Raw genomic sequence first — 27,745 nt, 5'->3', positions numbered from 1 at the left:
GTTCTTGATGAGCGGTGTGAAGGAACTCAGTCTCCATCCACTGACCTCAGCTAGCCACCTTTACATCGAAGGGCATCAGCAAGTAGAATCACCCTATAGGAGGCAACTTCATTCTCTCCTCCCAGCAGTCCAGTCCAGTCAGGAAAGGCCAGAAATGCCGCTGCAATGTTCCAAGTCAGCCAGCCATTATAAGTTAAGCCACTGGCCTGTAAGTATATGCAACAGATGGTTCAATAGAAAACTGCTGTCGTCAGAAATAAGAAGAGTAGCTGAAAGTATATTGAGACTCCGGTATCCACCTTCGCGTAATGTTCCGCGATATTCAATACCTCATTTGTGCAGGAAACAGTGTAGTCGCTGAAAAGGGAAAGGTCTATTGGGAGCATACTCAGACTCAGCTAACCATCTTCTCGCCACTTTCGGCATGTGTGTTCAATACGTCACTACCAGTTAATGAGGGGAGATTTGGCTGAATATCAAAGCGTGGGTTTCTTGTGTCAGGAAATCTGACGTGAATTCATAAAGGACAGACCCTATGCTGGATGATCATACTGATATTCTTTGCAGCAATCACTTCACATATTTTACCTCAATTCCAAACATTCAGTTCCCATCATGTCTTCGCAAGATACCTTTACAGAAGTCCATCAATTCACAAAGTCCTACAAACATATGTGGGCTCGTGATGTCGCCAAGGCGACGATGGATTATGATCTCAAAGGTCTCATCGAACGCCTGAAGGAGTCTGTTCCTGCTAAGTTTGATGCAAACGATAGCATTGGTTCAATCCGAGAGAAGACCAAGGAGTCCACTGGCCCAGGTTACATCCCCGAGGAGCAGGGTAAGATCAGCGTCGGCATTGTGGGCGCTGGCGTGGCTGGCTTGTTCGCTGCCCTACTGTTTGATTGGCTGAATGGCCATGAGGAGCTCAAGGGCAAAGGACTCAAGATCAGCTACGACATCCTTGAGGCTGCTGGTGCGGAAAGGCTTGGTGGACGTCTATACACCCACCACTTCTCTGATGAGGAGCACGACTACTACGATGTCGGTGCCATGCGCTTTCCCAATAACACTATTATGAAGAGGTAAGATAACCTGATAAGACGAACAGAGAAGTCAATATCTAATATTCTCAAGAACATTTCAGCTGTTCCACTACATCGGAATTACCCAGGAAAGCAAGCCGGGCCTGATTCCGTATTATTTAAAGGACGAGCTTGACCAATGTCCCGCCTACTTTAACGATATAACCACCAGAGGTAATGTCTGGGATCCAAAGAAAAAGGCGAATGACCCGTACCAGGTCAACGAAGGTCTTCCTCCGAACGGCAAGATCCGACCAGAGTATGTCGCCAGGAAAACATAAAGTACTAGGATTCCATCTGACCTCTGCATAGGCGCCTCCTTAAGACCGACCCCAGTGAGCTAGTCAGCGAAGCGCTCAAGGTCTTCACAAAGGTTGCAAAAGAGAAGTTCAAGGCGGCAATCGCTGAACAGGAAGAGGAGGAGAAGCAAGGATTCAAGAGTGTCGGTAAAGACGGGGAACGTAGGCCGAGAGGGCCAGCATCTCAAAGGTTATGGGATCTTCTCATGAAAGCCGATCATATGAGCGTTCGGCAATTCCTTGGCTCGTAAGTATTCCTCACTTGTTGAAAGGATTTGCAAAACTGACTTGAGATCACAGAGGCCACCTGAGAGAAGAAGGGGAAGAGCCCGAGCCTCCAGCTGGAGATGACTTCCCCCAGGGCCCTGGTTTTAACTACAACACTATCGAGTATCTCGAGACAATGACCTAGTAAGTGTTGTATCAAAAATTCAATTCCTAATCACTCACTCTTGGTAGTGGTACAGGCTGGTATGACCAATCCCTCACAGAGTGTGTCCTGGAAGAGCTCGATTTCCATACACCCGACATGGACAACGACCCAGCAACTAAGAACATCCAGTATTGGTGGTGCGTTGATGGCGGCGCTCAGGATATTGCCAAGCGTATGGCTTTGAAGATCAAGAAGCGCATTGAATACAACACCAAGGTTCAATCAATCGACGCTCAAGTTCCGCTTCGTCGAGAGCGCAAAGCCGGCGAGTATACCGCCATGAAGATCAAAACCACCAGAACAGATCCAAAGACCAAGAAGGTCGAGACAAAGGACAGGGAGTACTTTGCCATCTTCAACAGTACCACGCTCGGTGCCCTTCAGCGTATGGAGCTTTCGGATGCTGGTTTGTCTTGGGGTACTAAGCAGGCCATCCGAGCTCTTGGGTATGGTGCCTCTTCCAAAGTCGGCATGAAGTTCCGAACTGCGTGGTGGCAGACGCCGCCATTCAACATTGCCAAAGGTGGCGTATCGCGAACAGACTTGCCCCTGCGCGTCTGTGTGTACCCATCGTACAATATCAAGTCAAACGAGGGTGAGGACAAGTGGGATCCTACAAAGCCCGCCGTGCTTCTGTGTTCGTATACCTGGGGTCAAGATGCCCAGCGTATTGGTGCCCTCTGCTCCAATAACACAACGCAAGACGATGCGGAGCTCAAGCGACTCATCATTCACGACCTAGCCCGTCTTCATGCTCGAATTGAATTTCCGTTTGAGAAGTTGGTCACCTTCCTTGAAGACCAATACATTGACCACCACGGCTACGACTGGTATAGAGACCAACACATGTCAGGAGCATTCGCGTATTTCGGTCCCGGGCAGTTTTCCAATATGTGGCAAGAGATCATCAAGCCTAACGCACTGGGCCAACTGTATCTTGTCGGAGAGGCAGCCTCGTCCCACCATGCATGGATCGTAGGTGCACTGGAAAGCGTTGTCCGAGCCGTGTATGTCATGTTCCAAGGTCTCCAAAACGGCAACGAGAAGTTTGAGGCGTATGACATCGTCCTGAAACTTCTCAGAACTGGGTCTGATAGTGACAAGAACATCAGCCTACCTTTGAAGAAGCACGGCGATATGCCCAGTGGCTTGCCTTTCCATCCTCTGCCAGAGGAGATGCCTACAAGACAATTTTGGACGACCAAGGACCAGGAATTGACTGCTAGCCCTGAGAAGGAGGCCAACGAGGAACATGTTGACATGACCTACGGTGCTGCTCTGGCTGTTTTGAGTTTAATCGAGAGTTTCTATGAATTGGGAGTGGATAAGAAGGACACCTATCAAGCTTCGTAGATATATGTATTCCATGATCAAGATTTCAAATCAAGACTACTTAGCTAGTACTATAACTTGGTATTTAGCAGACTTTAAAGCAGATTAGCAATGTCCGATAGAGAAGTAGGATGTGCAACATACTACCAATGACACCGTTGACGGGAATGTCAATCGAAGTGGTATAACTAGCAGCATCACTCAGGAGGTATACATAGGCACCTCCCAGTTCCTGGATTTGAGCTAGTCGGGGCATACCGCCATAGTACTTGAGCTGCTGCTCCCAGTCAGGTTGTTGCGGGACCCAATATGTCATAGCAGTATCAACTAGACCTGGAGACACTGAGTTAACACGAATATTATACTTTGCCCACTCCATGGCCAGGGTGTGAGTCATGTTTCGAATGCCAGCTTTGCTTGCTCCGTAGGGAGCTGACGGTACGCGCTGGTGTTACTGTGAGCTACTATTCAGTGTATACGGACGGAGATTCATATAGTACTAACTTTGTTTGGGCGGTATGAAGCCATGGATGCCGTGAAAACAACAGCACCCTTGATGTTGAGCTTGATGAAGGCTCGTGCTGCCGCTCGAGCGCAGTAAAACGCACCAAACACCTGTGATACATCAGCGTTGCCCGGACACTAGCACTAGGTATTGGGTCGCAAGCACGTTAATATCGAAAAGATTGCGAATCTCTTCCTCGGTGAAATCCAAAGCAGCTTTGTGGTTTGTTCGGCCAGCGTTGACCACCATACCATGAAGAGCCCCCTCTGATTCAACGATCTGGTCGACCGCCGCTGTGACCGTAGCCTCCTTTGTGACGTCGGCTTGGATCGCCTTGAGCTTTCCCTGCCATCTTTCTTGCGCTGCGGCGAAATCTTGACCTGGTTCGGCGTAGTCGATTGAGTAGACAACTTGAGCGCCGTTGTCGAGGCAAGCCTCAGCAACGCCGAGACCGATACCACGATTGGCACCAGTAACTTGAACGGACGAAAGTTAACTGTGGCCCTGATGAAAGAAATAGACCAGATGGCGCCTGGGCTACTCACTCGCAATCACCTTGCCAATTAGGGTGACTTTGGTCTGATGCTGTTGGGCGACAGTAGTGGTTGGCTCTCCAGCGGCGGTCTGGGCCTCAGTGACTGATGTGCCCATGTTGTCTAAAGTGCAGGGCTTCTTTGGTGATTTGGCAAATTATTGTGTGATGAAACAACCAATTTACAGTGCTTGCGCTCCGGCATAAAATGATATCAAGTCATTAGGTGTGACAATCAGGAAAGCTCTTATTTTATACTTCTTTATTCCCCCATAAATCGTTCCATTGACCATCTAAACACCGAGCGCAAGATTATGGAACCTTGTCAGTAACTCGAGACGCGATATTATGTGGATCTCGACCTCGTCTCGAGGCACATGCAACAATCATTGGTGTGGATATGCCAGGGTCTGTGAAATGTAAGCTAAGCTTGATGACCCCCAGCCGAGGGTACCCTAAGAGGGAAATAAAAAAAGACCCCTCGATGGGTGAAACGCCAGCGAGTCTTGGTGTATTTGGGGTCTTTTAATTTTTCTCCCCTACGGTATCCCATCAGGAACTAAGCCCCATTTAGAGTAAGGGCAAACTTGTAGAGGTTGTTGGCCCTTGCTTGACAAGATATCATGCGGGGTAATTACCTTCCAGATCTCGAAAATCAAAGCTCGCCTTTGCCAATTTTGGCATCTTCACCTTGAGCAGACCTACCACTCTCCATTGGCCAGATATGACCTTGAAATGCCGTTACAATATACAGCATTTAATCGGATCCAATGGCAATTCCGGGACTATTAATAGAGCAAAGATAGACTTCAATATTGGTTACATTACTGACGAACCCTACTCCTCTACTCGGGAGGGACTATCTCGCCGAAAAGGCTGCGCAAACCAACAGGATGGTGAGGATATATACATCTAAATTTTTCCGACGCTCATGTGTGATTTCCTTCGGTCTATAGAACATATCGCAAAAGACACATCGACTTACGAGGACAGCCATTGCTAGTTCAGAAAATCGGGATCTATCTCTCCTACCCCCTCTGCAACAAGCCTCTGAGAGACGTTTTCAACGGTATGAGGAACTATTGGGTGCAAAAGAAGCTAAAGGGCGTACTCTTGGAGTCTAGAGCTGATGTTAATGTCACTTCCGCCATGATGATGGGAGCCAAGACGGCTTTGCAGACCTTCACCACTTGCGGCGGGAAGGTCTGCTGTCAAAAGCTGGAGGCTGCGCCGTTTTCCGGGAACTTGATGCTGGTCAAATTCATCACTGAAAAGGAATGAAGCATCGAACAGTATTCAACGCAGTATCTACAGCATTACCGAAGCCTTTTTTGTGGTACTAGCCCAAATCAATATTCGCCCTGGTGTAAGACCCATACATCTTGCTCTCAAGCATGGACAAGTTGAATTTGATATCGAGATTTTCAAAGCCCTGATTGAGTGGAGAGCAGACGTCAATGCCTATTCAGTCGTGGCAGGGCATCCGCTACAGATGGCTACTGTGAAGGCTCGGATCCGCTTCTCCAAACTGGCGCAGGCCCCGGACGACCCCCAAGGTCGTTGAAACCGATGACAGAACGCGAAAAAGTCACCAAACTACAAATCGCAGCGGGCTCGGGAGATGCTAGACATTTCGGACTCTTGATCTCAAATGACGAAAAATGTCAACGCGGCAGCCTATCGCGAAGGCGGCATGATAGCTTTACAACATGCGTCTATAATGGGCCATTTCAACATAGTACACTTGCTCTTTGAGAACGAAGCGGATGAAAATGCTGAATGGGCTGAAAGAAATGGTCGTACGGCACTCCAAGGTGCTGCAGAGCATGGAAGACTTAATATCGTACAATTGCTTCTTGATAATGGCAACCAGCCCTGGCTAGGAGTGGCGTTGTCAGGAGGCTGCAGATTTGGCGGAGCGTCAAGGGCATCACATCATTGCGAGGGACCTCAGACGACGGAGCAGTAAGTCATTAAAGCCGTCTATGTCTGAAAGTGTATAGAACAGACTCCAAACACAAGCTAATGAACAGCAAATTATCCGCGCGACGCAAGCTTCATCAGCTGCAAAGCTTGGAAAGCCATAACCTAATCTGCAATACACATACTTACTATCGGGTAGGAAGATACACTGCGATTGCCTGATCAGACATATCCATATGAAAAGGAGTACAAATAACAAGGGTTTAATGAGCTTCGTTTCACATTCAGCATCGGATTCAGCGGCTGACAGTGGGCACGGTCGCTAATAAACGGCTTGAAAATGACAGGTAGCCCCGTCGCGTTACGTCAGCGGTTCCAGTGTTTTTATAAAGGCCAAGTTCATACACGTGTAATCTTTGCTGTCGCTAAATAAAAACCTCATTTGCATGTTTAACCACCATGGCCAGCTCTCAGTTCCCTCCCTACGAGTGCACAGAAGTCATTGGCTTTCAATTCTCGAATTCTACTGACCCCGCGTCACTCTCGGATGAGAGTACCGAGCTCGGCAAGATCTGGGCGGCCACGCTAGGCCCTGATCCAATCGATACGAACGGGCACCTTCGATACGGTCCGTAAAATCTGAACAGTAGGCTATTCCCAAATTGGCCGGTTTTGGTGATGAATTGTATGGATGAGGGATTTTCGATCCGGTCAGCATTTATGCAATGTACCTGTTTTGCCGTAAACCTGATAGGGAAAGGTCAGCAACAAATGGAACCGAAATGGTGACTTTTTGGCTGCTTTTCTGCCGTCCGCTTGTTTTGCCGTTTGTTGAAAACAAGCGTACAGTTTCGTTCGATCCGTACGAGGCTGCGAGGCTGACCCCCGGCCTGTGACGATCTCCAAATGCCTGATAACGCCCCCAACCGCGGCGATGATGATGATGCTGTTAGCTCGGATGACGGATACAGTGAGGAAGAAGACCTACTTATCATAGGGCTAGCTGTAAAGACCCTTGAATCGCAAGGGAACAAAAAAAGGCTGCATTTCCCTACTGTTTTTGATCGCCGAGAGATCGTCAACCCCGGCGGGTCGGCTGCAGCAGAGGAATTCGGTCAGAAGCTGCTGACGGGCCACGAGAGGAGATTTGTGGAGGAGCTTCGGGTCACGAAGGTCCAATTCTATCAATTAGCTGACTGGATCAGTGTAAACACAAGCATGAAGGGATCTAGCCGGCAAAGCTTACATCTGAAGCTGATGATCTTCCTGTATGTCATCGGTCAGGGCTGCACGCAGCGGGCGGCGGCACATCACTTCGGCGTCTCTCAAAGCTCTGTATCTCGGATAATGGCGACAGGTCTCGAAGCGTTTGCCGACATCCACAGGACATTTGTTGTCCAACCGGAGCCAACAGAGGTGTGCCACGAGCCTATAACCAAGCCCAAATGTCAGTATTTCTTCGGTTGTATCGGTGCTGTAGATGGTACTCACATAGCGGCTTGGGTCCCTGAAGAAGGTCAAAGGAAGTGGTACAACAGAAAGTCCCTGATAACTCAGAATGTCCTCTGTGCCGTCCGCCTTGACGGGACTTTCTCGTACGTCCTTGCCGGCTGCGAGGGATCAGTCAACGACGCCTCCCTGTTGCGGCATGCTCGGTCGAAGAGCCTGAAATTGTATGCCGATAGATTCTATGTTGGGGATGCCGGCTTCGGTGCCTGTACAGGACTTCTAGTCCCCTATATTGGCATCAGATATCATCTTAACGACTGGAAGGTGTCGCTGGAAGGACCTCAAAATAAGGAAGAACTGTACAACCTGCGCCACTCACGACTGCGAATCATCGTCGAGCTGACCTTCGGTCGGGTCAAGAGGAAATTTCGAATAATGCGTTCTTCGCCGCCTGAATATGATATATATAAACAGATCCTGATTGTATATGCCTGTACAGGCCTGTGGAATTTCCTGAAGTCGTTAGAAGAAAAGCCGGCGTTGAATAAGGCACAAGAGGAATACCTACAGTCGATGACTGCTTGGGCACGAGATAATCTCCCCAGCGACCCTGAGGTTTTGAGAGATGAGATCGCGATAGATCAGTGGGAAGAGCATTTGGCGTATATTGAAGAAATGAGGCAATATAATAATGCTATTCTCCAAAGGAAGCACGAGAAGCATCTTGGTGATGAGGAATGGAAGGCAGCGAGGCATTTCCGGCTCGAAAGGTGATGTTGAGGGAGGTTAGTGGGTGAAAAATGAAGCTGCTAGGAAGAAGCTGTGATAATCATGAAAAACCCCGCCTTTTGACCCCCAAATCACGTTTTTCCTAGCCTGCACAACAGGTCGGTTGAGGTTGAACCTCTCAAAATGAGCCCCTTTGGGGAGGGATTTTATCACCATGGTGTTGAGTCTCCAATTGACTTCAGTTTTACTTCAAATTTCTGGAGCGTTATCTCCAGCTTCAGGGCTATCCAAAAATATATAAATCGTCAGAAGCGCCTGATAATTGACTAATCCCCCGGCTTAATTCCTAATAGACCTCTTTTTGGTCAATATCCGGTCAGTTTGATGATAACCTCAATTCAGAGGCACGGCTGTGGAGGGGTAGCCACGCTAGCAGGCGGCCGCTAAAGTAGTCACATTAGTGGAGGAATTAGCTAAATTGGGGATTTACTTCTAAATTAAATTGAATTATCTACAGAAGTCAGAAAAATTCCAAATTTTTTACATATCTCAATTTAGGTATAATTGACTTATTTTCAAAATTTCAAAAAAATTGAAGCTATTTACACATTTTTGTGGCATATGATGAAAAAATGCAGCTTTTGACTAGTCTTACGGGTCAGTGGGTCAGTCACTCAAAGCTGCATAACCCGGCCGCAGGGGATTTCTAACCCCTCCACCAATTTCATCAGCTACACCAAAAGCTTCACATCTTCAACCTCACAACAGGATCAAGATACTGCATTTCCAACAGAACAAAAGCCCTCATGGGAAAACAAACTCGCGCATCTTATTCTACGAGTCAAACTCACTATCCTGTGTCATTTCCAGATCAATCTGCGGACTCCTAAGCACTATACATCCAGACTTCGAACAAAAAAGTCTCTCCTTCATCCTCTCGTTCAGACTATTATAAAAGACTGCACGCATGCTGTCCCCAAGCAGCCAGTCAAAGAAGGTCTCTATTTCCTCCCTCATCTGCTCTCTCCAGAAACCTCTGCTGTACATCCTGCACTGCTGATTGTGTGTCATCTGCACCGATAGGTCTCCGACTTTTCTCCCGACTTGTCACCAGCTTGGAGACTGCCTTCTCGATCGACCCTGCCTGTGGATCTACATGCCGGTGAGGTCTTCGTACACGCTGCGGCGACTGAGAGTCTCCAGAGCTGCTAGTTGTCGGGTGCGAGGGACGACCTGACGGTGAGGAAGTCAACTGAGAAGTCTGAGATGACGACGGAGCAGGAGTTGCTGTGACTTCACGGAAGGGCGAAGGCGACGGCCGACTGGGTAAGTGCCGCTGTGCAGCTTCGTGAGCAGATGGCTGACTGTGGAACACTAGGTCTTCGTCTATTTGAGAGTCTATTTGAGACTCTTCCATGTCGTTACGGAGGGATAACAAGCCTGAAGTGTCAGTGACCTCGAGAGCCGTAAGTCCGACTTCCTGTACGCCATCGAACGCCCGCTGATACAGATCCATCTTCTGGAGCCCGTTCCGCTTGATAGCGGCAGCCCCGATTCCATGCTTCTTCACCCACCGATCCCAGTTATCGTCGGTTGTGGTGACGATGCCCAGCTCGTGGTCGTAGCCTGCACCGCTCGTCTCCCTCATTATCGCAAGGAATGCCTTCCAATTTCTCAGCAGTTCACCGAGCTTACGACCGACCTTCGTCTGGTCAAAAACGTTCGGGGGATATCGCTCAGCAAGCTCACAGCCAATCTTGGCGTGGATAGTCTTCAGCAGCTGGGTCTTCTCGTTCTCTAGCTCCCCAGCTACCCTCTTCGCGCCGTAGCTCTCGAGGAGATACTCCATCTGGTCCCTGGTCCACCGTGCCTTCGAGCCGGGATTCTGTATGTCACTCCGAGGAGCTCTTCGCGTCGCTCTCTTGGACGCATTCTGTCGTGCTGTTGGACGTCGAGCGGGAAGAGACTGACTTGGTGCAGGCTGACTTGACGGCACCTCGATCTCTTCTTCGGCCTCACTTTCGCTTGCGGTTGAGATCTCTTCTTCGGACCGGGCCGGCGGGGCCATAGGTTGCTGTGACGAGGCAGGCATCTTCGTAAGTTCTTGATTGTATGAGACTACAACGGTATTGCTAACTTCAAACGATTCCTGACAGTCACACCGCCTAGCCCCTCCCCTGTTGACCGCCTTCCTCATCGATCAAGCCCCCAAGACCGACTAGGGCTAGTACAGCGGGTCACGCATAACCCGGTACAACAGCTCTTTTGTGCAAGTGGCGAAGTCACCCGGACCGTATCGAAGGTGCCCGTTCGTATCGATTGGATCAGGGCCTAAAGACGTATCTCGACCATCCAGAAACGGGCATTGTCTGGTGGGGGATTGTGCATGACGCTCCGAACAAAGCTAAGCTGTTTGTCGGTAAGTACCGTGAAGCAGCTCGATAAGAAACCGTGCTAACGAGAATCTTCAAGATTGGAAGAGTTTAGCTGGTCGGGCTCAATTTGAGGCCAGCCAACAAGCAACAGAGCTTGCCAGCACCTGGAAATCCGTCACAGTAGCGCCAGCCAGTAAAGATACCTACAAGTTCACCTCTAGCGATGTCGCTAGGCAAACGGCTTTATCCAGCACCTACGACACAGTCACAGCTCTTCTCAATTTCCGATTCGCAAATGCGCTCACTTCCAGCGAAATTCAGCAATTGGACGCCATACTCCAACAGCTAGACCGCGCCATCATGTTAAGCCCAGGTGCTGTCGTAGCCAGCTACTCAATTGGAGGATGGGGCTCAGACTGCCGATCATACTGCGCGGCGTATCGCTATCTTAATGCTGACGCCCTGAGAAATTTTATCCAAGGCGACAACAAGGTCAGAGGGTTATTGGAGATTTTGCAGTCTCGCGCTTCTGGTGGTATGCAACTTGAGTTTCTGCAAACGCGAGTCTATAAGCAAGGCTGGCAAGGGTCTGTCACCAAGACAGAGCCTGATAACCCGACTTTATCGGGGTTCATGGCCGAGGCGCAGGCCTTGTTTACGTTCTAACTCGGCTGGGATCCGATCCGAAGAGTGGCCCTAGGGTAAGCTTGGTTCCGAGCTCGGGGGATCGCTCCGGTAATTGAAAATCATCAGTTGAGGAGGGAGGACGATGTTGACCGTGATCTATGTATAATAATATTGTGAAAATAAAAACTGCAATTGAATACTGCGTTCATAGTCTGAGTCATTTAAATTCATTGATTGGTATTGGTGGCTGCGAAGTCGTGATAGCAAGGACAGTTTATCATTGGTGAAACGCCGAGACCAACCTCCTCAACATCCACTTCGCTCGTCTCGTAGATTGAAGGGCGCGTCACAAACCAATGAGTCACTTTGTTCGGATAGCGTATTTATAAGCATAAATGCTCATCCAACATTCATTTTCTCTTAGTATCTATCTTTCCATTGACAAGACATTCAACACATCTTCAGCCCATTATGACCACGCTTAGAGCAAAGTTCCAGTCAAAATCCTGGCAAAAAGATCAATTCACCGTCTCAACAGACCCCAGCCTATTTCCCATATCTCAACTTGCGGGCATCTTTAATTCAAGCGAGTTCTACTGGGCCAGCGCTCTATCACCTGAAGCTTTCAAAGAAGCACTTCACAACTCCCTTTCATTCGGCGTATATGACTCGGCTCAGTCCTCCGACCGCGAATCATCAGGCAAACTGATTGGAATCGCTCGGCTCGTGACCGACTTCGTCACCTTTGCATATCTCACAGACGTTTGGGTTGATCCGACATATCAAGGCAAAGGCTTGGGGAGCTGGCTTGTTCGTTGTATGCGAGAAGTGCTGGATGAGATGCCGGACTTGCGAAGGGCAATGCTGCTTACGGGAGATTGGGAGAGGTCTGTGCCGTTTTATGAGAAGCTTTTGGGCATGAGCTTGGTTGAGCCAAAGAGGGGCGAAGGACTTGCTGTTATGGAGAGCAAAGGGAGAGGGCATCCGACCTATGGGAAGTCAGGCTTAGGGTATGACTAAGGGTGAATTCATATTTCTTGTTCGGTCTTATTAAGTAATTAAATAACTTTTTTACTATTCGGAGCCCAGGGGCAATTAGGAGATAATAGTCCTGTTTCAGGACCCATCTTCTACTTGCTTAACCTGCGATTAGTTATTCCTATGTACACCTTAAGCTATAGGGCTTCGTTAACCGCTAGCGACGTGGACGAAAAAGCCTGAATAAACTTGCTGGCATCAAAAGACTCAAGCAATCCATAATCAGCGTCAAATGGATACAATATCCCCTCTACACCGTACAGACGTTCGATCGTTCACCGATCTACGTAGGACCATACCAAAAGCTCTGAAACCATGCAAGGCGGCTGTGAACTCCAGCCATCAACTCTTGTATCACCCTCCCATCTTCAGTCCTTTGGTTCGGATACCCTGCACTTGACTTCGGTCCCGATTCCACTTCCAGATAACCGTCGACCACGCGGCATTGTCGCACAAATAAGTAAGAACTGAGCTGTACCACCATTGCCAGCCGGAGATCCGCAAGTCCTGGCGTCGTGTTTCCTTGGATGACCTCAGCGCCTTCCTGCAAGGCACCCAGTACAGCTACAAAGCTGCTGAGTAGCTGCATGTGGCAAACAACCACTAGATGTTGCGCCACAATGTTGTCGCAAACAGCCTTATTGGTTCGGACTCCGAGTTCCTCGTGGAGTGACTGAGTCGCCTTTGTGAGTTTGGCTGAGCACGATAGCAACTCAACGACAACCTGGTCGTTGCGTAACTCATTCGTAGCACTCGAAAGAGAATTGAGAATGCTGCGTTCATCGTTCATGTCTTCAGAAGGTTTATTAAGCCATGCCATGACAAGCTTGAGGACAGCATCATTGAGCAACAGCATGGGCAAACGTTGGTCAAAATCTCCTTGCTTGTGAGACGGCCCCCAGTTCTTGAAGACTTCTTGGCTCTTATTGTCGAGGGCTTGGACTCTAGGTGTGAGTTGACCAAGGATTTCCATGGCGTTCTTGAAACTGCAAAGTGGTAGTTGTCCCACTTGCGACAGATTTCCCCTCGTTTCCAAGTGCCATCCAACTTGAAGTTCAGGGACACATAAATCTCCCATAGCATCATGGAACTCATGTTGCATGTTCATTGAGGTGTTGAACATTGATATTGATGAGTTTGTGACTTGGTATCTCGCATGCATAGTGTCCCACGAGTAAACTTCCGGCTGCAGTGCATAATCAGGCCATGCTTCGGGCATCAACTCAAAACACGGTCCCGGGGCTAAGATCGGCTCCGAATCAGGTTGGCATGGAGTAATGGTTTCAGGAGCATGAGGTAGGGTTGACAGTTGAAGACTATACGTAAGTCCAGGTTCCTGGATACTCGCACAGTCATGCTCCTCAGGCGTAAGCGGTTGCACAACAGCTTCCATGCGGCTTGTGGGAGGCAAAAGCACCGTCTTGCCCTCGTAGTGGTGCAAACTCGGACGGCCCTTGGGACGGCTGAGACTGTATACGCACTGAGTGTCATGTCGAAAGCAACGACTGCAAGCTCCCGTTCTTCTTCCTCCAGGAGGATTGCATCTTAGCTTTTGGCTATGACATCTATCACATGACTGGCGGCGTGAAGGTGTAGTCATGTGCTGACTTGGTGAGGCGGGGGGATATGATAGATCAATTTGACTGGCAGTTGAGGACATTCTGCAGTGGTGAGAAGAATCAGCGTTCAGTTTTGAGAAGTGTGGTAAAAGTTGAATGGACTGTAGTAAGACACAATCGAAGCATACTACGAGAAGAGATGCCACCAGTGAATTTATATCCCAATATGTTCAAAGGCAACCTTCCATAGGCCGTTTCGTATATAATAGAATGTCAGACCCCAAGATCCTATTACATATTCTTTCAAACCCTGTATGCAAATAAGCAGCCACTTGCTCAAGATCGACATCTAAACCACTTTTCAAACCTTCCTCGCATGACATTTCACTAAAGGTTCGAGATTCAGGAGCAAGCCTGAGCTAGTGTCCGGCATCCTTTTGTGCTTCTGATGGACAACAACGGGCTTATGGTTTCTTTCTATGCAGATATCTGATATTACATATTTTTTCAAGCTTGGAAGCACCATACCATAAGGGGAACGCATATGCCGTGTGAGGGAAATATTCATTGTCGTACAGCCTATGAATCAACGTGGAGGCCGAGGATTTTATGGATAGCTTAGTAATCCGTGTAGGCCCTCAGTCATGTTGGAAGCAAAGAAATAGAGCAGCAGTTCGTACTTATTATTGAAGTAATGAGTTTGCCCGGGGGGCCAGGCTTCTTACTCCAAGCCAACTGCCGACTTCTGGCCTTACACAGCCCTCAATAAGCCGTTTGGTAATATCCCTGTCTTCCCCGCAATGAGGAAATACTATTAGTTTGCATCATTACTTGCACTTCTGGATATGCTTCTCCTTCTTGGCATTGGTGTTCAATGCTGGCTGTACGGGTGAATACGATGCTCGTATACTGTGAGCAACATTTTAGTCTTATGGCTGAGAGCTTAAATCAGTAGAGAGATCTTAGTAATTAACTTGTAAGAGAAGATCTAGTTACGCGCATGAGGGGGTTACTGTAGAGTAGCATGGCGACTTTTATATAAGTGACTCTTGCGTTTGCCAACTAGTCAAGTATTTGAAGAAAGCTCTATAGTTGAATTTATCTGCAGACTATACAGTTGCTCAATGATGTCTCTGCCATGCGATTTTGGCACCAGTTAAAACTTCCATCATGTGTTTCTGCCCACCTGTCTCCTTGGGATCATCGCCAATGAAATTGGAAGGGAAGCCGGCGTCAAACTCTTTGATGCTCTCAATATAGCTGATCTGCTCATCCTTCAAGTGAATACTCAAAGCCTTGATGTTATCGTGCAAATGCTCGATCTTGCGTCCGCCAACAATGGGAAACACGTTCCTGGCTTTTTGCATGACGTATGCTAGCGCAATCTTTTGAATACTGTCTGTGTCGTGCTCAGCGGCTACCTTTTCCAGGGCTTCGCTGACCTTGCGAGCCTCTTCACTCTGGCTGTTGCCGCGGCCCTTATCGCCAGCTTGTTTACGTGCCTCAAGCTGCTTGGCAGTCTGCAGTTGACCACCGCCGAGAACGTCAAAGGGACAAATAGCCATGCCGAAGTGACGGGCCATGGGAATGATATCCCGTTCTAGATCGCGCACCATGAGATTCCAGCGGCCCTGATAAACAGAGAAGGGGGTTTTGCCATGAATTTTTGCGTAGGTATTCGCAGCAGAGACGACCCAAGCTGGCGTATCTGAGATGCCGAGGTAGAGCACTTTCCCCTGTTCTACGAGGATATGGAGAGAATCCATCAGTTCCTCGATAGACGTAGTCCAGTCCCACCAATGCACATAAAGAAGATCAATATAATCTGTCTGTAGCTTGCGAAGCGAGTCGGCAACAGACAACTTTAAAGATTTCTTATGATTGCCGCCGTAGTTGACAGTCTTTCCCTGTCCGAGGTCGTGTGTACGGTAGCAATTGGTGAATTTAGTGGCAAGAAACAAGAGGTCCCGGTTGCCTCGCGCAGCGATCCATTTGCCGATATATATCTCTGACTCTTCGTTTTGATAGTTGTTGGCGGTGTCAATGAAGTTTCCTCCCGCATCCACATATGCATCCAAAAGTTTGAAGGAGTCCTCCTCATTCATAGAGCCCAACTTCGATCCCCAGGCTTGTCCAATGGACATGGCACCGAACACAAGGGGAGAAACACGTACTCCGGCTGTGCTGGACAGGATGCGGTAGCGACCCAGTTCGGTCTTTGGCTCTGGGGGCAGTGACATGTCCATGGTGAAAGTTGGAAGAATGTGGATGTGAGGGGACAGTTAAGAAGATTGTCAATAGGGATGATTGACGGAAGGATGTATGAACTGTAAGTGTCTTGGGTCATGTCAAAGGAAGGACGCTTCCCTCTACTTATAGAATTCAGCCAATGCAGCTAGCTGCAATGCACTTTGCCTCCTCCAACCTGGAATCTGAGCTCCCGGAGTTAAGAAAGACTTTTATCCGAATAGACAGCTATAGCTCTAACCCTGTATATCATGATAGTTAGCGGTGTAGAATGTCACTCCTCAGAAATAGCGGACCTAAGATCTATACGTAGAAGATGTTTGGAAACAGCTGGAATGATAATTTGCACCATGTGATTCATGTAACAATGCATGTCAACTCTATCCTTGGGGCGAATCTTTGAAACTGATTGGCCAGTCTTCATTAAACGAGTTCCTGGCATATACATACTGTTTGAATCAGGTTTAAATTGCAGGGAAATGCTGAAGCCAGTGCTGATAAATCAGGTTGAACTCAAGCCAGGTCAAGGTACACGGATGAGTCAACGGTCGGTTATCAGACATAGTGTGATTGGTTCCATGATAACTTCATCTCTTGGCACATCATGATAGTATAGTTTAAGGTGATGTAGTTAACTTCCTATGCCTATTTGATCATGGCAGCATGACTCATAGTTCCAGTACAGGGACGACTAGGCCAAATCTCCAAATGTCCAAGCCAAACCTAAACCTTTCTTTGAGGTTAGTTTCCCCACTATGCCCTCGAATGTCAAAATCCGGTCCGCAGATCCGTGAATGTAGAGGTAACTTTAGGCTAAACTGTACTTCAAGAGGCTGATAGCAGTAAATCGTTGTAAACTCGGCAGTTCTTGTAAGTAAACCGGATTATAAAAAACTACTCGACATCTAGACTGCCCTAAGTCTCCTTGATGCTCTCTCCTTGACTGTCTTTGATCTCGTCCCAGTCCCCATCACCATCGACCTTCTTCGCGACATCTTTTGGCAGAGGAATGACAGGTTGCGCATTGGTATTTATTTCCCAGATCTTAATCCAAAGTAAAATCTGCGTTGCAACAATAAAAACACCAGCACCCAAGACAGCAACCCAAGCTAGCAATATGATAGTGGCGACTGGTGAGTAGATGATAAAGCCTAGTATCCGCGGCTTGAGGGAACTTGGGTATGTGCGATTGACCAGCCCGAAAGAGATTCGCCAGGCAGATTTGATGACCCAGGAACCATGGAGAAGCAAGAGAGGGAACATAGATGTGCAGGCCAAAAGCGCGAGATATTTGCCGAGTCGTGATGTAATGCGATCCTTGAGCCAAAAGCCAGGACGAGGCTGCGGGGTTGAATCGCTGGATTTAGCGACAGAAGTATCTTTTTCGTCCTTTTGATCATTTTGGTTGTCTTCATCGGGGAATGAATCGACCTGCTTGGCTGACCACCAGCAATTGGCTATGACGAGGACTGCGAGTGTCCAGAAGAGGTCGCTCTTGAGGTACTCGTAGCGGTTGGTGTCTGAGTACCACCCGGACTCATAATGTGAGCAGTGCTTGGCAGTCATCTTGGCGATTGATCCAGATAAGAGTAAGAGGAATTGAGATGCATTACGCATGAGACGGAGGGGGAGAAGTTCTTCTTTTATTATGAAAGCTTGTGTAAATGGCTGCCTGGAGCATCATTTTGCTTCCCCACATTCCATTAATTGCTTACGTCGTTGTGATTGGCTTCAAATGTTGATCACTGAGGCTGTACAGTCAGCATGGCAGTCAAGGATGATTTAGCTATATTTAAGTGCTACGTAATAAAGAGACTTAACGACTCAGCCCCTTAACTGTTGGCCACGTATATGAATGTAACGTCTCCCGTCCGTACCAAAATAACAATTTCAGCTATCGAATTGACCGAGTTACCAAAGACACCCTGGTGTTCCTACGCGCGACCCTTGTTACCGCACCGAGGCGCACCAGACCTTAGACCGATTAGAACTCAGGACGTCTCAGGCTTATCGTGAGACCCAGCTATGAGGTACTTGTTAGAGCTCGTCGCTCTACGGCGAAGCTACCCCTGGTTGCATTCTGGGTTAGGGCTGGTGTTAGGAGGGCCAGCCTTAATCTTGATGTTGACCGTGCCACTAGGCCCACTGATATCAATTGAAACCTCCCCAGCTTCTGTATTCTGGTCAATAACCTTCTCCAGGGCGGTGCGAATAATGTCAGCCTGGGAAGTGTCAGGAGGTTCGGTGCTGCACTCCTTCTTGGTAGCCTCGTTGATCTGGCCCGAGATGATACCAGCTATGGCAACGCCACCGGCGTTGGCGACGAAGGGTTTGTTGAGGAACTCCCAAAGATTGCCACTGGAGACGTACTCAGCAGTACTGACCCAAGCGTTGTAACCCGAGAGCAAGACGTAAGTGGTGGCTTTGACAACGCATTTTTGGCCAGCTCTGCACGTGCCTGCAAGGTCGCGCGATTCAAGTTGAGTGCCATCAGATGTAGTAACGTTGCCGACGATCTCGTTAATGTCGAGTTCAACGGCAGACCTCTTATGGACTATGCTTTGTCAGAACCAGAGCGGATTGTATCGAGATGCGGTCTTCTTACGTTTATCGTCCCACTCATTCTCAGGGACACCTGTGAAGACGCCCTTGGCAAGCTCTTGCCAGCGAACGTTTTTGCCATCAAACTCGCTGATTTCACCGTGCTTGACACCGAGAGCTCCTTGGGCTCCAAGGAGACCGGCTACGACAGCGGTAAGAAATCGCGTGTAAAACATAGTGGCTAGGTTTGAGATGGTTTTTGAAGAAAGGCTGATAGGATATTGCGATGCGTGATACTGTATGATGATGATTTCTAATGCTAAGTTATGCCACAATTGTGCCCTCTTAAATAGTTTTACTTCACATACAGGACTACATTTAACAAAGCCAGAGCCGGATAGAGCACATCACGACGCAATGCCTTGCTCCCCGGTTTCTGTCTGTAAACTCGGAATCCCGTTTCTTCTGCCGATCATTGTTCTACAGTTTTGAAAGTCATCCTTCGCGAGTTCCTCCTAGGCACCAATAAACTTCTAAGGCTGATGATCAGCCAGCTCCGCCTCGTTTTGTTGGAGTGTGTCCATAAGCAAAGGATCTAGTTGCTCGTATGCAGGGCTAAACAGCCCCCAATGTCAGCCCTCGGATGATGAGGGAATTCCCGCAACATGCAGATCAATGACGATCGATAACCCGGAAGGCAGATCTCACGACCGAAGGATTTATTAAGTTTCCGAAATTAGACCCGGAACTTGCCAAAAACCCGAAGTCCTTTTTCCATGGAGGATTAAATGGATACACTGACGTAATTGATTCTGAGGCGCATCAAGTAAGCATCAGCTGTGAGTTACATCAACTCAGAATAACACTCTTGTGAAAGGCCCGGGAATGCTTTTGACCCATAATTATCTAGAGAAGAGGTTTCTTCGCTGCCTGATTATTGATCCTATGTCAGAGATCATCAAGAAGGAATATCTCAGGATCAAAGGATTTTCTAACTTTCTGAAATGGAAGGTCGGCATCTCCTTGAGAGGCGAGTTTCCAGTTTACAGATAGAAACATTGACGTAATTATCTGAGAGTCCACTGCAGTGTCAGAACTTCCTGCGCCATGGCTCCTCAGTCTACGAGAGTTTGCAAGTTGAAGGGAGCATTTCTGTTAAGATAGGCTCCCTGAAGAAGTATTAAAGTCTTTCGTCCACCCACTGATTCAATTCTAAACCATTCTCATCTTCATCTTATCTTCACAACCTGAAAACATCAATTATTAACACTTTCAAAAGACCTTCATCTTCTATCTTTACTCTTTCCATCATGATGTACTCCCTGACTGTCTTGATCGCAGCTTGCACTGCTCTGTCTGCTGGTTCACCCACACGACCCAACTCGGCTGGTCTTCAAGCTCGTGATGACCTTCTTGGACCAGCCACCTGTCCAGGCGGTGACAAATTTGCCCTTAACGAAGAGGATGCAGCTGCTGGCGCTGAGGGGTTCAAGTTGTGGGTTGAGCAGGGTGCTGATGGAAAGATTGACCTCTCTGGTAACTTCAAAGGCCAGATTTCGGTATGTTATCACCCCTTCCTTCGAATTTCACAGCTAACCGTGGAATTAGAAAACTCACAAGGGCGTAACCTTCTTTGCTTGTGATTACAAGAGTGGAGGAAAGGGAAGCTATATCAACGGCAATTTGGTCCAGTCGGTCCTTCGAAAGGATGGCTATCTCGATAGCAAGTGCGGCAGTGGCAGAGGTGGCTACGAGAGCAGCAACGATCTCAGCATCGGCCGTACCTTTGTAAGTCTAGTACTACTCTATTTGTTATCCGCCTAGTAAATGTCTAACCTTTTGAATGTTTAGAACGGCGACCACTATTGTTGAAGGAAGCAAGTTACATCTATATAGTTCTCTGTGGAATCCTATGTGTCAAATTAGCAATGCTGGAGGAATGCCAAGGATATATATTTAGCTAGGATACTGTCTTTACCTTAGGCCTAAGCCAAGGCTTTTGGCAATACATTCCTTAACAACAGATAACTATCACAATACTAAGGAATATTCAATGGTCATGCAAAATACAACAGGTCTCTATGCTATGTGTATACATTTTAGAAATACTACCCCTTCCTGTTTAGAATGTCTAAGATTGTCTGATGCCCATATTCTGTAGCAATTACTAAAGCGGATTTTCCTTTCCAGTCCCCGTGGGGAATGATATAGTCAATATCCGCTCCCTTTTCAATTAGCAAAAGCACAACGCGTTTGTGGTCCCATAATGCAGCGTGACAAAGCGGTGTAAAGCCCCAGCCGTCAGCAGAATCAGGGCCAACCTTGCCCGTTTCCAGCAGTTCACAGACAACATCAGCGTGACCCTTCTGGGCAGCATACGAAAGAGAGGTGTGCCCATCCTCATCCATATGACCAGGATCCGCCTTATACCTTTCCAGCAACAGTTTGACGGTAGATTTTATACCCTTTTCTGCGGCATATGAAAGAGGTGTTCTACCTTTGGCATCAGGGGAATCCGGGCCTGCTCGGCCTGATTCCACGAGGGTTCGAATGACACCTTCGCGCCCGTTTCTTGCCGCATATAAAATTGGCGTCAATCTGGTGCTCTGGGCTTGAGAGGTAGATATTAGATTGGGATCCGCCCCACTGGCGATAAGAAGCTCAACGATCTCTTGATGCCCCTTCTCTGCTGCGAACGAAATAGGTGTTCTTCCATTATAGAATTGTGCTCCAACGAAAGTCGCTTTTGCCGCAGTGTTAGGGTTGGCCCCCATATCAAGCAGTATTCTCACTGTGGTTTTGTGTCCATGCTGTGCCATATGGGACAAAGGGGTACGCCCAAATCTATCTGGTCGGTCGATCTGAACTCTTCCAGTTACAAGGAGCAGTCTCGCAATTCTCTCATACCCTCTTGCTGCAGCAAACAAAAGTGGTGTAGACATACTGTGAAGAGGGTCTGGATTTGCCCCATTCTCCAGTAGCAGCCTGGCTATGTTCTCGTTGTTGGCGCGTGTTGCACGAAGTAGTGGGGTGAAACCTGGAATTATTGAGAAATCGACGTCAGCGCCACTCTCAAGCAACAGTCGGACGATAGCTTCATGCTCGTTATCAACTGCACGGCCTACTTCAATGCTGATATCCTCATGTTCCGTCTCGAGGAACAACCTAACCGGACTCTCTCGTTTGTCCTCCACAGCATAAGATAGTGGTGTGCGTCCAGATTTGGACCTTACCGAAGCAGAAGCCCCATTAGCAATCAAGATATGAACTGCAGCTTCGTGCCCTTGCTCCGTAGCAAATGACAATGGAGTGCGTCCTGCGTTCTCATTATCATAATGCCACTTGGGAACGATCTCACCATCTTGAGAATCCGCTTTTGCTCCCCTTTCAAGGAGCACCACCATAATAGCCTCATGCCCCTGTTCGGAGGCGTATGATAGTGGAGTCCTCCCGGTCCGGTCCGCTATGTCTACCGCTGTCCCCATATCAAGGAGATACTCAACAAGCTCGGCCAGACCGAAATATGCCGCTATATGAAGATGTCTCATGAAGAAGTAGCCAACTTTGAATTTCTGCAGAGCGTTCCTCATGGCAAGACTAACGGTCGCCTCATCATCCAAAAACTCAATAAGCTCGCGATTCGAAAGTGAGGAATCGCGCCCATGGTGTCCCCAATTCACAGCGCTGTACCACCATGATGGATACGAGGATCTGGTAGCGAGGTCAAAGTCGAGAAAACGGTAACGTTCATTCTCTTCAATCCACAGATGTGACATGCAGGTTCTTGCAATGTCTTGTTCCGTCAAAGGAAATAGTTCATGGGGATTCTGGCTAAGGTATTCTTGCGTGGTATAATGAACGAGCCGAATAATCTTACTCGACTCGTCAAAGGCTACAAGTCCGGCACAGACAGAGATCATGGTGGACTCAAATGGCAAGTCTTATGCGTAAACCATGCGGTATTTGGATCTTGCTGCCAGGGCGTACTGCAGGTCCTCAATGGTCAACTCGCTTCTCGCGTATGTAAGCCAAAGAAGAACTCCTTTGGCTAGCATCGCGTGATCTGGTTCCTGGGATTTGATCCTGGTCATAGTTTGTTCGTATGCATTGGACAAGGCTTTTGCATTGCCCTTCCTACTTCCTCGCTTGAACATGGATAACTGGTTTCGTATCTCTGTTTCAGACACCTTGTAGCTAAGCAAGTTCAGATAAATCCGCGCCAAAAGAAACCTGCAAGCTGTTAGCGATAGCTCTTATGCCTGTCAAGTGGAAACGTACATTCCGTCTACCGATTCCTGAACAGACTCTATGATATCCCGGCGAAGACCTTTGTTTTGCCGGATGTCGGGAGGCAACATGTTGAAGTTTCCTTCGATGTATGTGCCAATATCGCCCCTCACCGCATTGATCTCTAGACTCGCGCTGTTCGGGAAGCTGGATCTGATCTCAGAAGATATTGTGGTGTTAAATCGGGAAGTGGCAAAGATATTGACGTTAAATTCTTCCTGTAGTCGAGCAAGCTGCACAAGAAAGGACTCCCTTGAGCCAGGAGCACTCCCGTACTCATCAAGCGCATCAACTATGATGAATACTCTCGAGTGTTCAGAGATCACGGGCCCAAGAGTAGAAATAATTTCTCTGGGTGATGGCCGTGTCCGTTGGATAGCATGGTTTGTGTAGAGAGACCGTAAGCACTCTGGCAGGGACGGCAAGCCGGCAGAAAGCTGTTTCAGTATACATGTAAGGAGGCCGTCACTGGTTTGTTGATCCTGCCTCTGGAAGTTGCAGAAGATGTATGATAAACCGCCTGCAGAGTCTCCCGCGAGCTCTGAGTTTAGGTGTGCGATCAGACCTGATGTCAGGATAGTCTTACCAACACCTGGGATACCTTGGCAAAAGAGAGTTTGCCCAGGTTTCTTAACCCAATCTCGGTATTCGGTGGTATTGAGAAGCCAACTGCCAGTTCCTGGCTCTTGAACCTTCTGAAACTCGCTCTGTTGCAAGCCGTATTCAACTGCTGTGAGCCAGTCGAGAATCTTGATATCATCCTTCCTGTTCTGATTGGCTCTGATCTCGGCGACATCTTCTCTTGTTTCGGAGACAATACAGTAGACTATTCAAAATTAGCTGGTAATAACTAGCGGAGAAGATACGAATTTTACCATCGTTCAACAAATCTTTCAGTGGACGCTCCCCTTTCACATCGGTCGGCTGTACATACTGTAAGAGCTCCTTTGCAAAAGCTGCGGCTACAATAGCTGCGTGTTCCTGCCAATCTTTGTTCTTATGCGAATCGGCGTAGTCACATATGCCCGTATGACAAGGCAAGGAAAGTGATTCACAAGACCCGCAGCCTCCATCTCGATACAGAGGACCCGTCCACCGAGGTCTCTGTTAAGTGTGTTCCGTGACGCAGCATCTTTGATCAGCTTATCGCCTGATGCGATTAGACCAAAGAATATGCGCATCTCTCTGTCTTTTCTCTTCACAATCATGGATCTATCACAAAACCGACAAGGGCCCTGCTCCTCGTCCTCATCCCCATCTAGATCTTCATCGTCCGTGTTAGAAGCAGTGTTCTCAAGGTGTTCGTAAGACGACTTGAATAATAAGTCTTTGAGAGACTCGCTCCGCAAAGATGTAGCAGTAAGCTTGGGCCATTTGTCTTTCAGTTCTTCCAAATACTCGGGGATCTTTGATCCGACCAGGTTGTGTTGCGTCTCTAGTTGTGTAAGAGCTGTCAACAGTGACTGAGGTGGATTGTTAAGTGATCCAGTTCGTTCAAACTTTCCCTGCCCATGTACCTTGCCAGCATCCCACTTCACCACTCCCGGGTAGTCACCAGAGGATGTCCCGACAACAACATCTCCCAGCCTGACCTTGTTGGATGGTACACCACCACCAATACCTACCATGAGACCGACCTTGATAGAGGGAAAGGTAGTGACTAAATGACTAGCAACTGTGGCTGCTGGGACATTTCCTATCATGCCCTTTGGTAAGCAAGTAATGGCAATGTTGTGAGGCCCAATGGAACCGAGAGTATACGAGTTGATATCGTTTCGGGGCTTCGATAGTGGTTGCTGCTGATGATCCAGCATGGCTGTAGCGGCCGTTAGCTCCTTGGGCAAGGCGCAGACCCATCCCACGGTATAGTCATTATGCGTGAAGAGACCCGTGTTTTTCCTATCCTGACTCATCAGAGGTTCTGGTCCTTAGTCTATGGGTATGCGTGGATGAGTTGGTCCAAAGAGATATAGAGAAAGGAAAAAGAAGGCTAGCAGTACGAAACAAGCAGCCCCTCCATCAGCAGATGCGATTCCAGACCAATCGTAGGCTCTGGCCGTCTGAGCTGGCCTGCAGCTTGCACATGTGCCCTTGTATTCTTATATGGGGGTGTTTACTAGCTTGGTCTCGAATTTGGGGAAACAGCAAAACCTAAGACGATAACGAAAGAGAAAAATACTTAGATAAGGGACCCTAAGCTGAGACAAATTCAGATGAAGAAGCCTGAATTTAAAAGAACCATTGTCAGCTCATTTTGATATTCTGTTTTAAATCTGTAAATTTCCCTGCGCCCTGTAGTGGCCCAACGCTTTGTAGCATTGAGACTGGGTGAATTGAAGCTTTTGCAAGTCATGATCCCCGTGAAAGAATGAAAAGCCTGACACCGAGGTTTCTTGATAAGTATTTACTATTTTCTCGATATGTACCTGAAAGCTATATACGATGAAGCTCAAACATGGCGATTATTTGTTATCGAATCGCGAAACAAGCACGGATCCACCGAGACTCTTTGTAGCATAGTTAAGAATACCATAACGATGTCCGGGGAAGAACTGCCAATCATTACCAAGCGAGACTGTGGACCCGAAGTTGGTAAAGCTATTACCGTCGGTGCTATAACTGAACACAGCAGATCCAGCAGCACCAGGGCTGATATTAGCAGTGACACGGAGATACACCTTGCGGAAGGAAACATTGTTCTGTCGAGCTGAAACACTTCCAGTGGACTTGGTGGTCCAGTCAGTGTTCATGCTGAGGCCAGTGTTGAAGACGAGGTTGAAGTTGCTTCCTTCACGTTCGATGCCGATCCAGGCTGATGAGTCGCGAAGAACGGCAAGACCAGTACGATCACCATCGGCCATCTTGGAGAAGTCGATGAGGACTGTGCCGGTTCCCTGAGGACCCCGAATTCGGTGGGTAAGGGTGTTACGAGCTTGATACAAGTCCTTGGTAACAGTAGCAGTCTTCAAGGTCAAGCCGTTGTTGACAGTGAAGCTCTTGGTGTCAGGGTTATGATTCCACTCCCAATCTGCTCGGAGGCTGGGACCAGTGAAGGTATCAGTACCAATAGGGCTGGGAACAGTGCGTTTAGGAAGTGGGTAGTCGTAGTTGCCCCATTGGCCATTGACGAGAGTGATCTTGGGAAAGCCATCGCTGCCCCAGGTGATAGGCGCCAAAGCTGGTGCTCTTCCGCCAGGGTACATGTCCACGAAAGACATGTAGTACCAGTTGCCGTTGGGTGTATCGATAAGTCCGCCTTGGTGAGGTGCTCCAGCTCGAGGAGCGGTAGCTAGTTTGAGGTTATCGGCGATGATGCGGAGGTCATAAGATCCGAAGGGACCGTTGGTCGATTTGGCGATGTATTGTCCGGTAGCAGGACGTGTCAAGAAGATGTACCAGTTGTTGTCTTTCTTGTACAAGCGAGATCCCTCAAGAGTAAGCGTCGATGGCGGTGAGAGGACAACCTGTTCCTTGACTTCGGTCTTCATGTCCTTGGAGAGCTGGGCAATGTGAAGATCACCTCGTCCATAGGCAACGTAAGGAGTGTTATCAGTATCGAAGTGCAGACCAGCATCGTAATAGCACTTGTTGATGGTTGTGATCTGAGACCACGGGCCAGTTGGGCTCGACGCGCTGTAGACATAAGTCTTTCCGAACTCAATGCAAGCAACGAAGTAGAACTTTCCGTCGCTCTCTCGATAGCGGAGAGAAGAAGCCCAGATACCCTTGACGTAGGCTCGCTGCCCGTTCTCAAGGCTGTACTTGGAGGACCAGTCGAGAACAGGGACGGAATGTCCAATGTGCTCCCAGTTGACGAGATCGTAGGATCGAAGGACTGGAGCGCCGGGGGAGTAGTGGAATGTCGAAGCGGTCATGAAGTAGGCATCTCCAGCCCGAGTGACTTCAACATCAGAGAGATCTTCCCAAATAACAGGGTTTGTAAACTTTTCTGCCATGGCGGCAGCGGCCGAGAAGAGGAGGCCAAGAATAGCACGCATTTTGAAGCCGTGTACAACTAAAGAGATTTGTTGAAGAGAACCTATTACAGTAGTCCTCACTCTACCTTTTAAGAAAATGACCGACATTCCAAATTGGAGTTTTGACATGAAACGATTGGCGCGCTTTAGCTGAGCAGGGATCAGCGTCCAGACTTCTTAGAGTTCTCACGGAAATACATCCCCCTCTAGAGCCACGAGTAGCAGCGCGCCAATGTTTATTACAGGGTTGAACCCCGCATTATGCACGATGCGACAACTTCAGGCTGAAACAAACGTGGTCAAACAAATCAGCAGACGCTTCATTTATTCGTCACTACTCGAGTAATTAAGGGGAGCTGAAGGCCATGACTAGTCGTATTAGCCTAATTTGGGCGTGTTTTATATGGATCGCTTAACGGAAGATCGGCACTTGCAGCATTCGGCATTTGGTGGATGTCACCATGCTCCCTTTTGACAAACGGAATGCCTCTTCCGTTACCCCAGATGAAGTATGGATACACCAGATGATTTGCGTTCATCTCACCCTTGACTGAAACATGACCCAAGTGTCTTCTCGTATGCGTGCCAATTAATGAACCTCCGCCGATGTGCTGTCTGTTTCCAGTAAATGATTCGCCTTGTTCCGGATATCCGGGTTCTACTTCCATGATCAGCTGTGGTCTGGCGATGCGCACAAATAGAAGCTCTAAGGTCGGTGTTAAATACGGCCTTAGGTCCGCATACTGGTTAGGCGCGCAAATTGTCTGTGGTTATCTTACGAAGACATCATAGCCAATTTGTCCAAAT

General features: G+C 48.2%; 13 protein-coding genes; 5 read left to right on the top strand and 8 right to left on the bottom strand.

The window, feature by feature from the left end:
- Positions 1-615: 615 nt before the first annotated feature.
- Positions 616-3,170, top strand: FFUJ_11161 (related to L-amino-acid oxidase; the record flags this gene model as incomplete). XM_023570028.1 has 5 exons in its annotated part: positions 616-1,085; positions 1,138-1,344; positions 1,398-1,631; positions 1,685-1,795; positions 1,844-3,170. The coding sequence occupies 5 exons, from the start codon at positions 616-618 to the stop codon at positions 3,168-3,170; spliced, it is 2,349 nt and encodes a 782-aa protein (XP_023437156.1).
- Positions 3,171-3,234: 64 nt separating this feature from the next.
- Positions 3,235-4,305, bottom strand: FFUJ_11160 (related to D-arabinitol 2-dehydrogenase; the record flags this gene model as incomplete). XM_023570027.1 has 4 exons in its annotated part: positions 3,235-3,594; positions 3,654-3,764; positions 3,820-4,130; positions 4,200-4,305. The coding sequence occupies 4 exons, from the start codon at positions 4,303-4,305 to the stop codon at positions 3,235-3,237; spliced, it is 888 nt and encodes a 295-aa protein (XP_023437155.1).
- A 2,710-nt stretch (positions 4,306-7,015) lies between these two features.
- On the top strand, positions 7,016-8,332 carry FFUJ_11159 (uncharacterized protein; the record flags this gene model as incomplete). Its single annotated transcript, XM_023570026.1, has 1 exon — positions 7,016-8,332. One exon carries the CDS (start codon positions 7,016-7,018, stop codon positions 8,330-8,332), a length of 1,317 nt encoding a protein of 438 aa, XP_023437223.1.
- Positions 8,333-9,275: 943 nt separating this feature from the next.
- Positions 9,276-10,379, bottom strand: FFUJ_11158 (uncharacterized protein; the record flags this gene model as incomplete). Its single annotated transcript, XM_023570025.1, has 1 exon — positions 9,276-10,379. The coding sequence occupies one exon, from the start codon at positions 10,377-10,379 to the stop codon at positions 9,276-9,278; it is 1,104 nt and encodes a 367-aa protein (XP_023437222.1).
- Positions 10,380-10,673: 294 nt separating this feature from the next.
- Positions 10,674-11,328, top strand: FFUJ_11157 (uncharacterized protein; the record flags this gene model as incomplete). XM_023570024.1 has 2 exons in its annotated part: positions 10,674-10,706; positions 10,768-11,328. The coding sequence occupies 2 exons, from the start codon at positions 10,674-10,676 to the stop codon at positions 11,326-11,328; spliced, it is 594 nt and encodes a 197-aa protein (XP_023437154.1).
- Positions 11,329-11,760: 432 nt separating this feature from the next.
- Positions 11,761-12,309, top strand: FFUJ_11156 (related to GNAT family N-acetyltransferase; the record flags this gene model as incomplete). XM_023570023.1 has 2 exons in its annotated part: positions 11,761-11,786; positions 11,835-12,309. The coding sequence occupies 2 exons, from the start codon at positions 11,761-11,763 to the stop codon at positions 12,307-12,309; spliced, it is 501 nt and encodes a 166-aa protein (XP_023437153.1).
- Positions 12,310-12,610: 301 nt separating this feature from the next.
- On the bottom strand, positions 12,611-13,987 carry FFUJ_11155 (uncharacterized protein; the record flags this gene model as incomplete). Its single annotated transcript, XM_023570022.1, has 1 exon — positions 12,611-13,987. The coding sequence occupies one exon, from the start codon at positions 13,985-13,987 to the stop codon at positions 12,611-12,613; it is 1,377 nt and encodes a 458-aa protein (XP_023437152.1).
- A 1,020-nt stretch (positions 13,988-15,007) lies between these two features.
- Positions 15,008-16,132, bottom strand: FFUJ_11154 (AAD14-Putative aryl-alcohol dehydrogenase; the record flags this gene model as incomplete). Its single annotated transcript, XM_023570021.1, has 1 exon — positions 15,008-16,132. One exon carries the CDS (start codon positions 16,130-16,132, stop codon positions 15,008-15,010), a length of 1,125 nt encoding a protein of 374 aa, XP_023437151.1.
- Positions 16,133-17,048: 916 nt separating this feature from the next.
- Positions 17,049-17,699, bottom strand: FFUJ_11153 (uncharacterized protein; the record flags this gene model as incomplete). Its single annotated transcript, XM_023570020.1, has 1 exon — positions 17,049-17,699. The coding sequence occupies one exon, from the start codon at positions 17,697-17,699 to the stop codon at positions 17,049-17,051; it is 651 nt and encodes a 216-aa protein (XP_023437150.1).
- Positions 17,700-18,196: 497 nt separating this feature from the next.
- Positions 18,197-18,910, bottom strand: FFUJ_11152 (uncharacterized protein; the record flags this gene model as incomplete). XM_023570018.1 has 2 exons in its annotated part: positions 18,197-18,687; positions 18,739-18,910. The coding sequence occupies 2 exons, from the start codon at positions 18,908-18,910 to the stop codon at positions 18,197-18,199; spliced, it is 663 nt and encodes a 220-aa protein (XP_023437149.1).
- Positions 18,911-19,984: 1,074 nt separating this feature from the next.
- FFUJ_11151 (uncharacterized protein) lies at positions 19,985-20,546 on the top strand (the record flags this gene model as incomplete). XM_023570017.1 has 3 exons in its annotated part: positions 19,985-20,233; positions 20,283-20,462; positions 20,526-20,546. The coding sequence occupies 3 exons, from the start codon at positions 19,985-19,987 to the stop codon at positions 20,544-20,546; spliced, it is 450 nt and encodes a 149-aa protein (XP_023437148.1).
- Positions 20,547-20,782: 236 nt separating this feature from the next.
- On the bottom strand, positions 20,783-24,874 carry FFUJ_11150 (related to ankyrin; the record flags this gene model as incomplete). XM_023570016.1 has 5 exons in its annotated part: positions 20,783-22,505; positions 22,662-22,904; positions 22,953-23,787; positions 23,837-23,957; positions 24,017-24,874. 5 exons carry the CDS (start codon positions 24,872-24,874, stop codon positions 20,783-20,785), a joined length of 3,780 nt encoding a protein of 1,259 aa, XP_023437147.1.
- A 549-nt stretch (positions 24,875-25,423) lies between these two features.
- Positions 25,424-26,959, bottom strand: FFUJ_11149 (related to xylosidase/glycosyl hydrolase; the record flags this gene model as incomplete). The annotated part of the gene is made up of 1 exon (XM_023570015.1): positions 25,424-26,959. One exon carries the CDS (start codon positions 26,957-26,959, stop codon positions 25,424-25,426), a length of 1,536 nt encoding a protein of 511 aa, XP_023437146.1.
- Between the last annotated feature and the right edge of the window lie 786 nt (positions 26,960-27,745).

This window comes from Fusarium fujikuroi, chromosome FFUJ_chr10, assembly GCF_900079805.1.
Source record: "Fusarium fujikuroi IMI 58289 draft genome, chromosome FFUJ_chr10".
NCBI lineage: Eukaryota > Fungi > Ascomycota > Sordariomycetes > Hypocreales > Nectriaceae > Fusarium > Fusarium fujikuroi.
The sequence above is the reverse complement of the archived record's forward strand: the minus strand, read 5'-3'. Positions and strand labels throughout refer to the sequence as shown.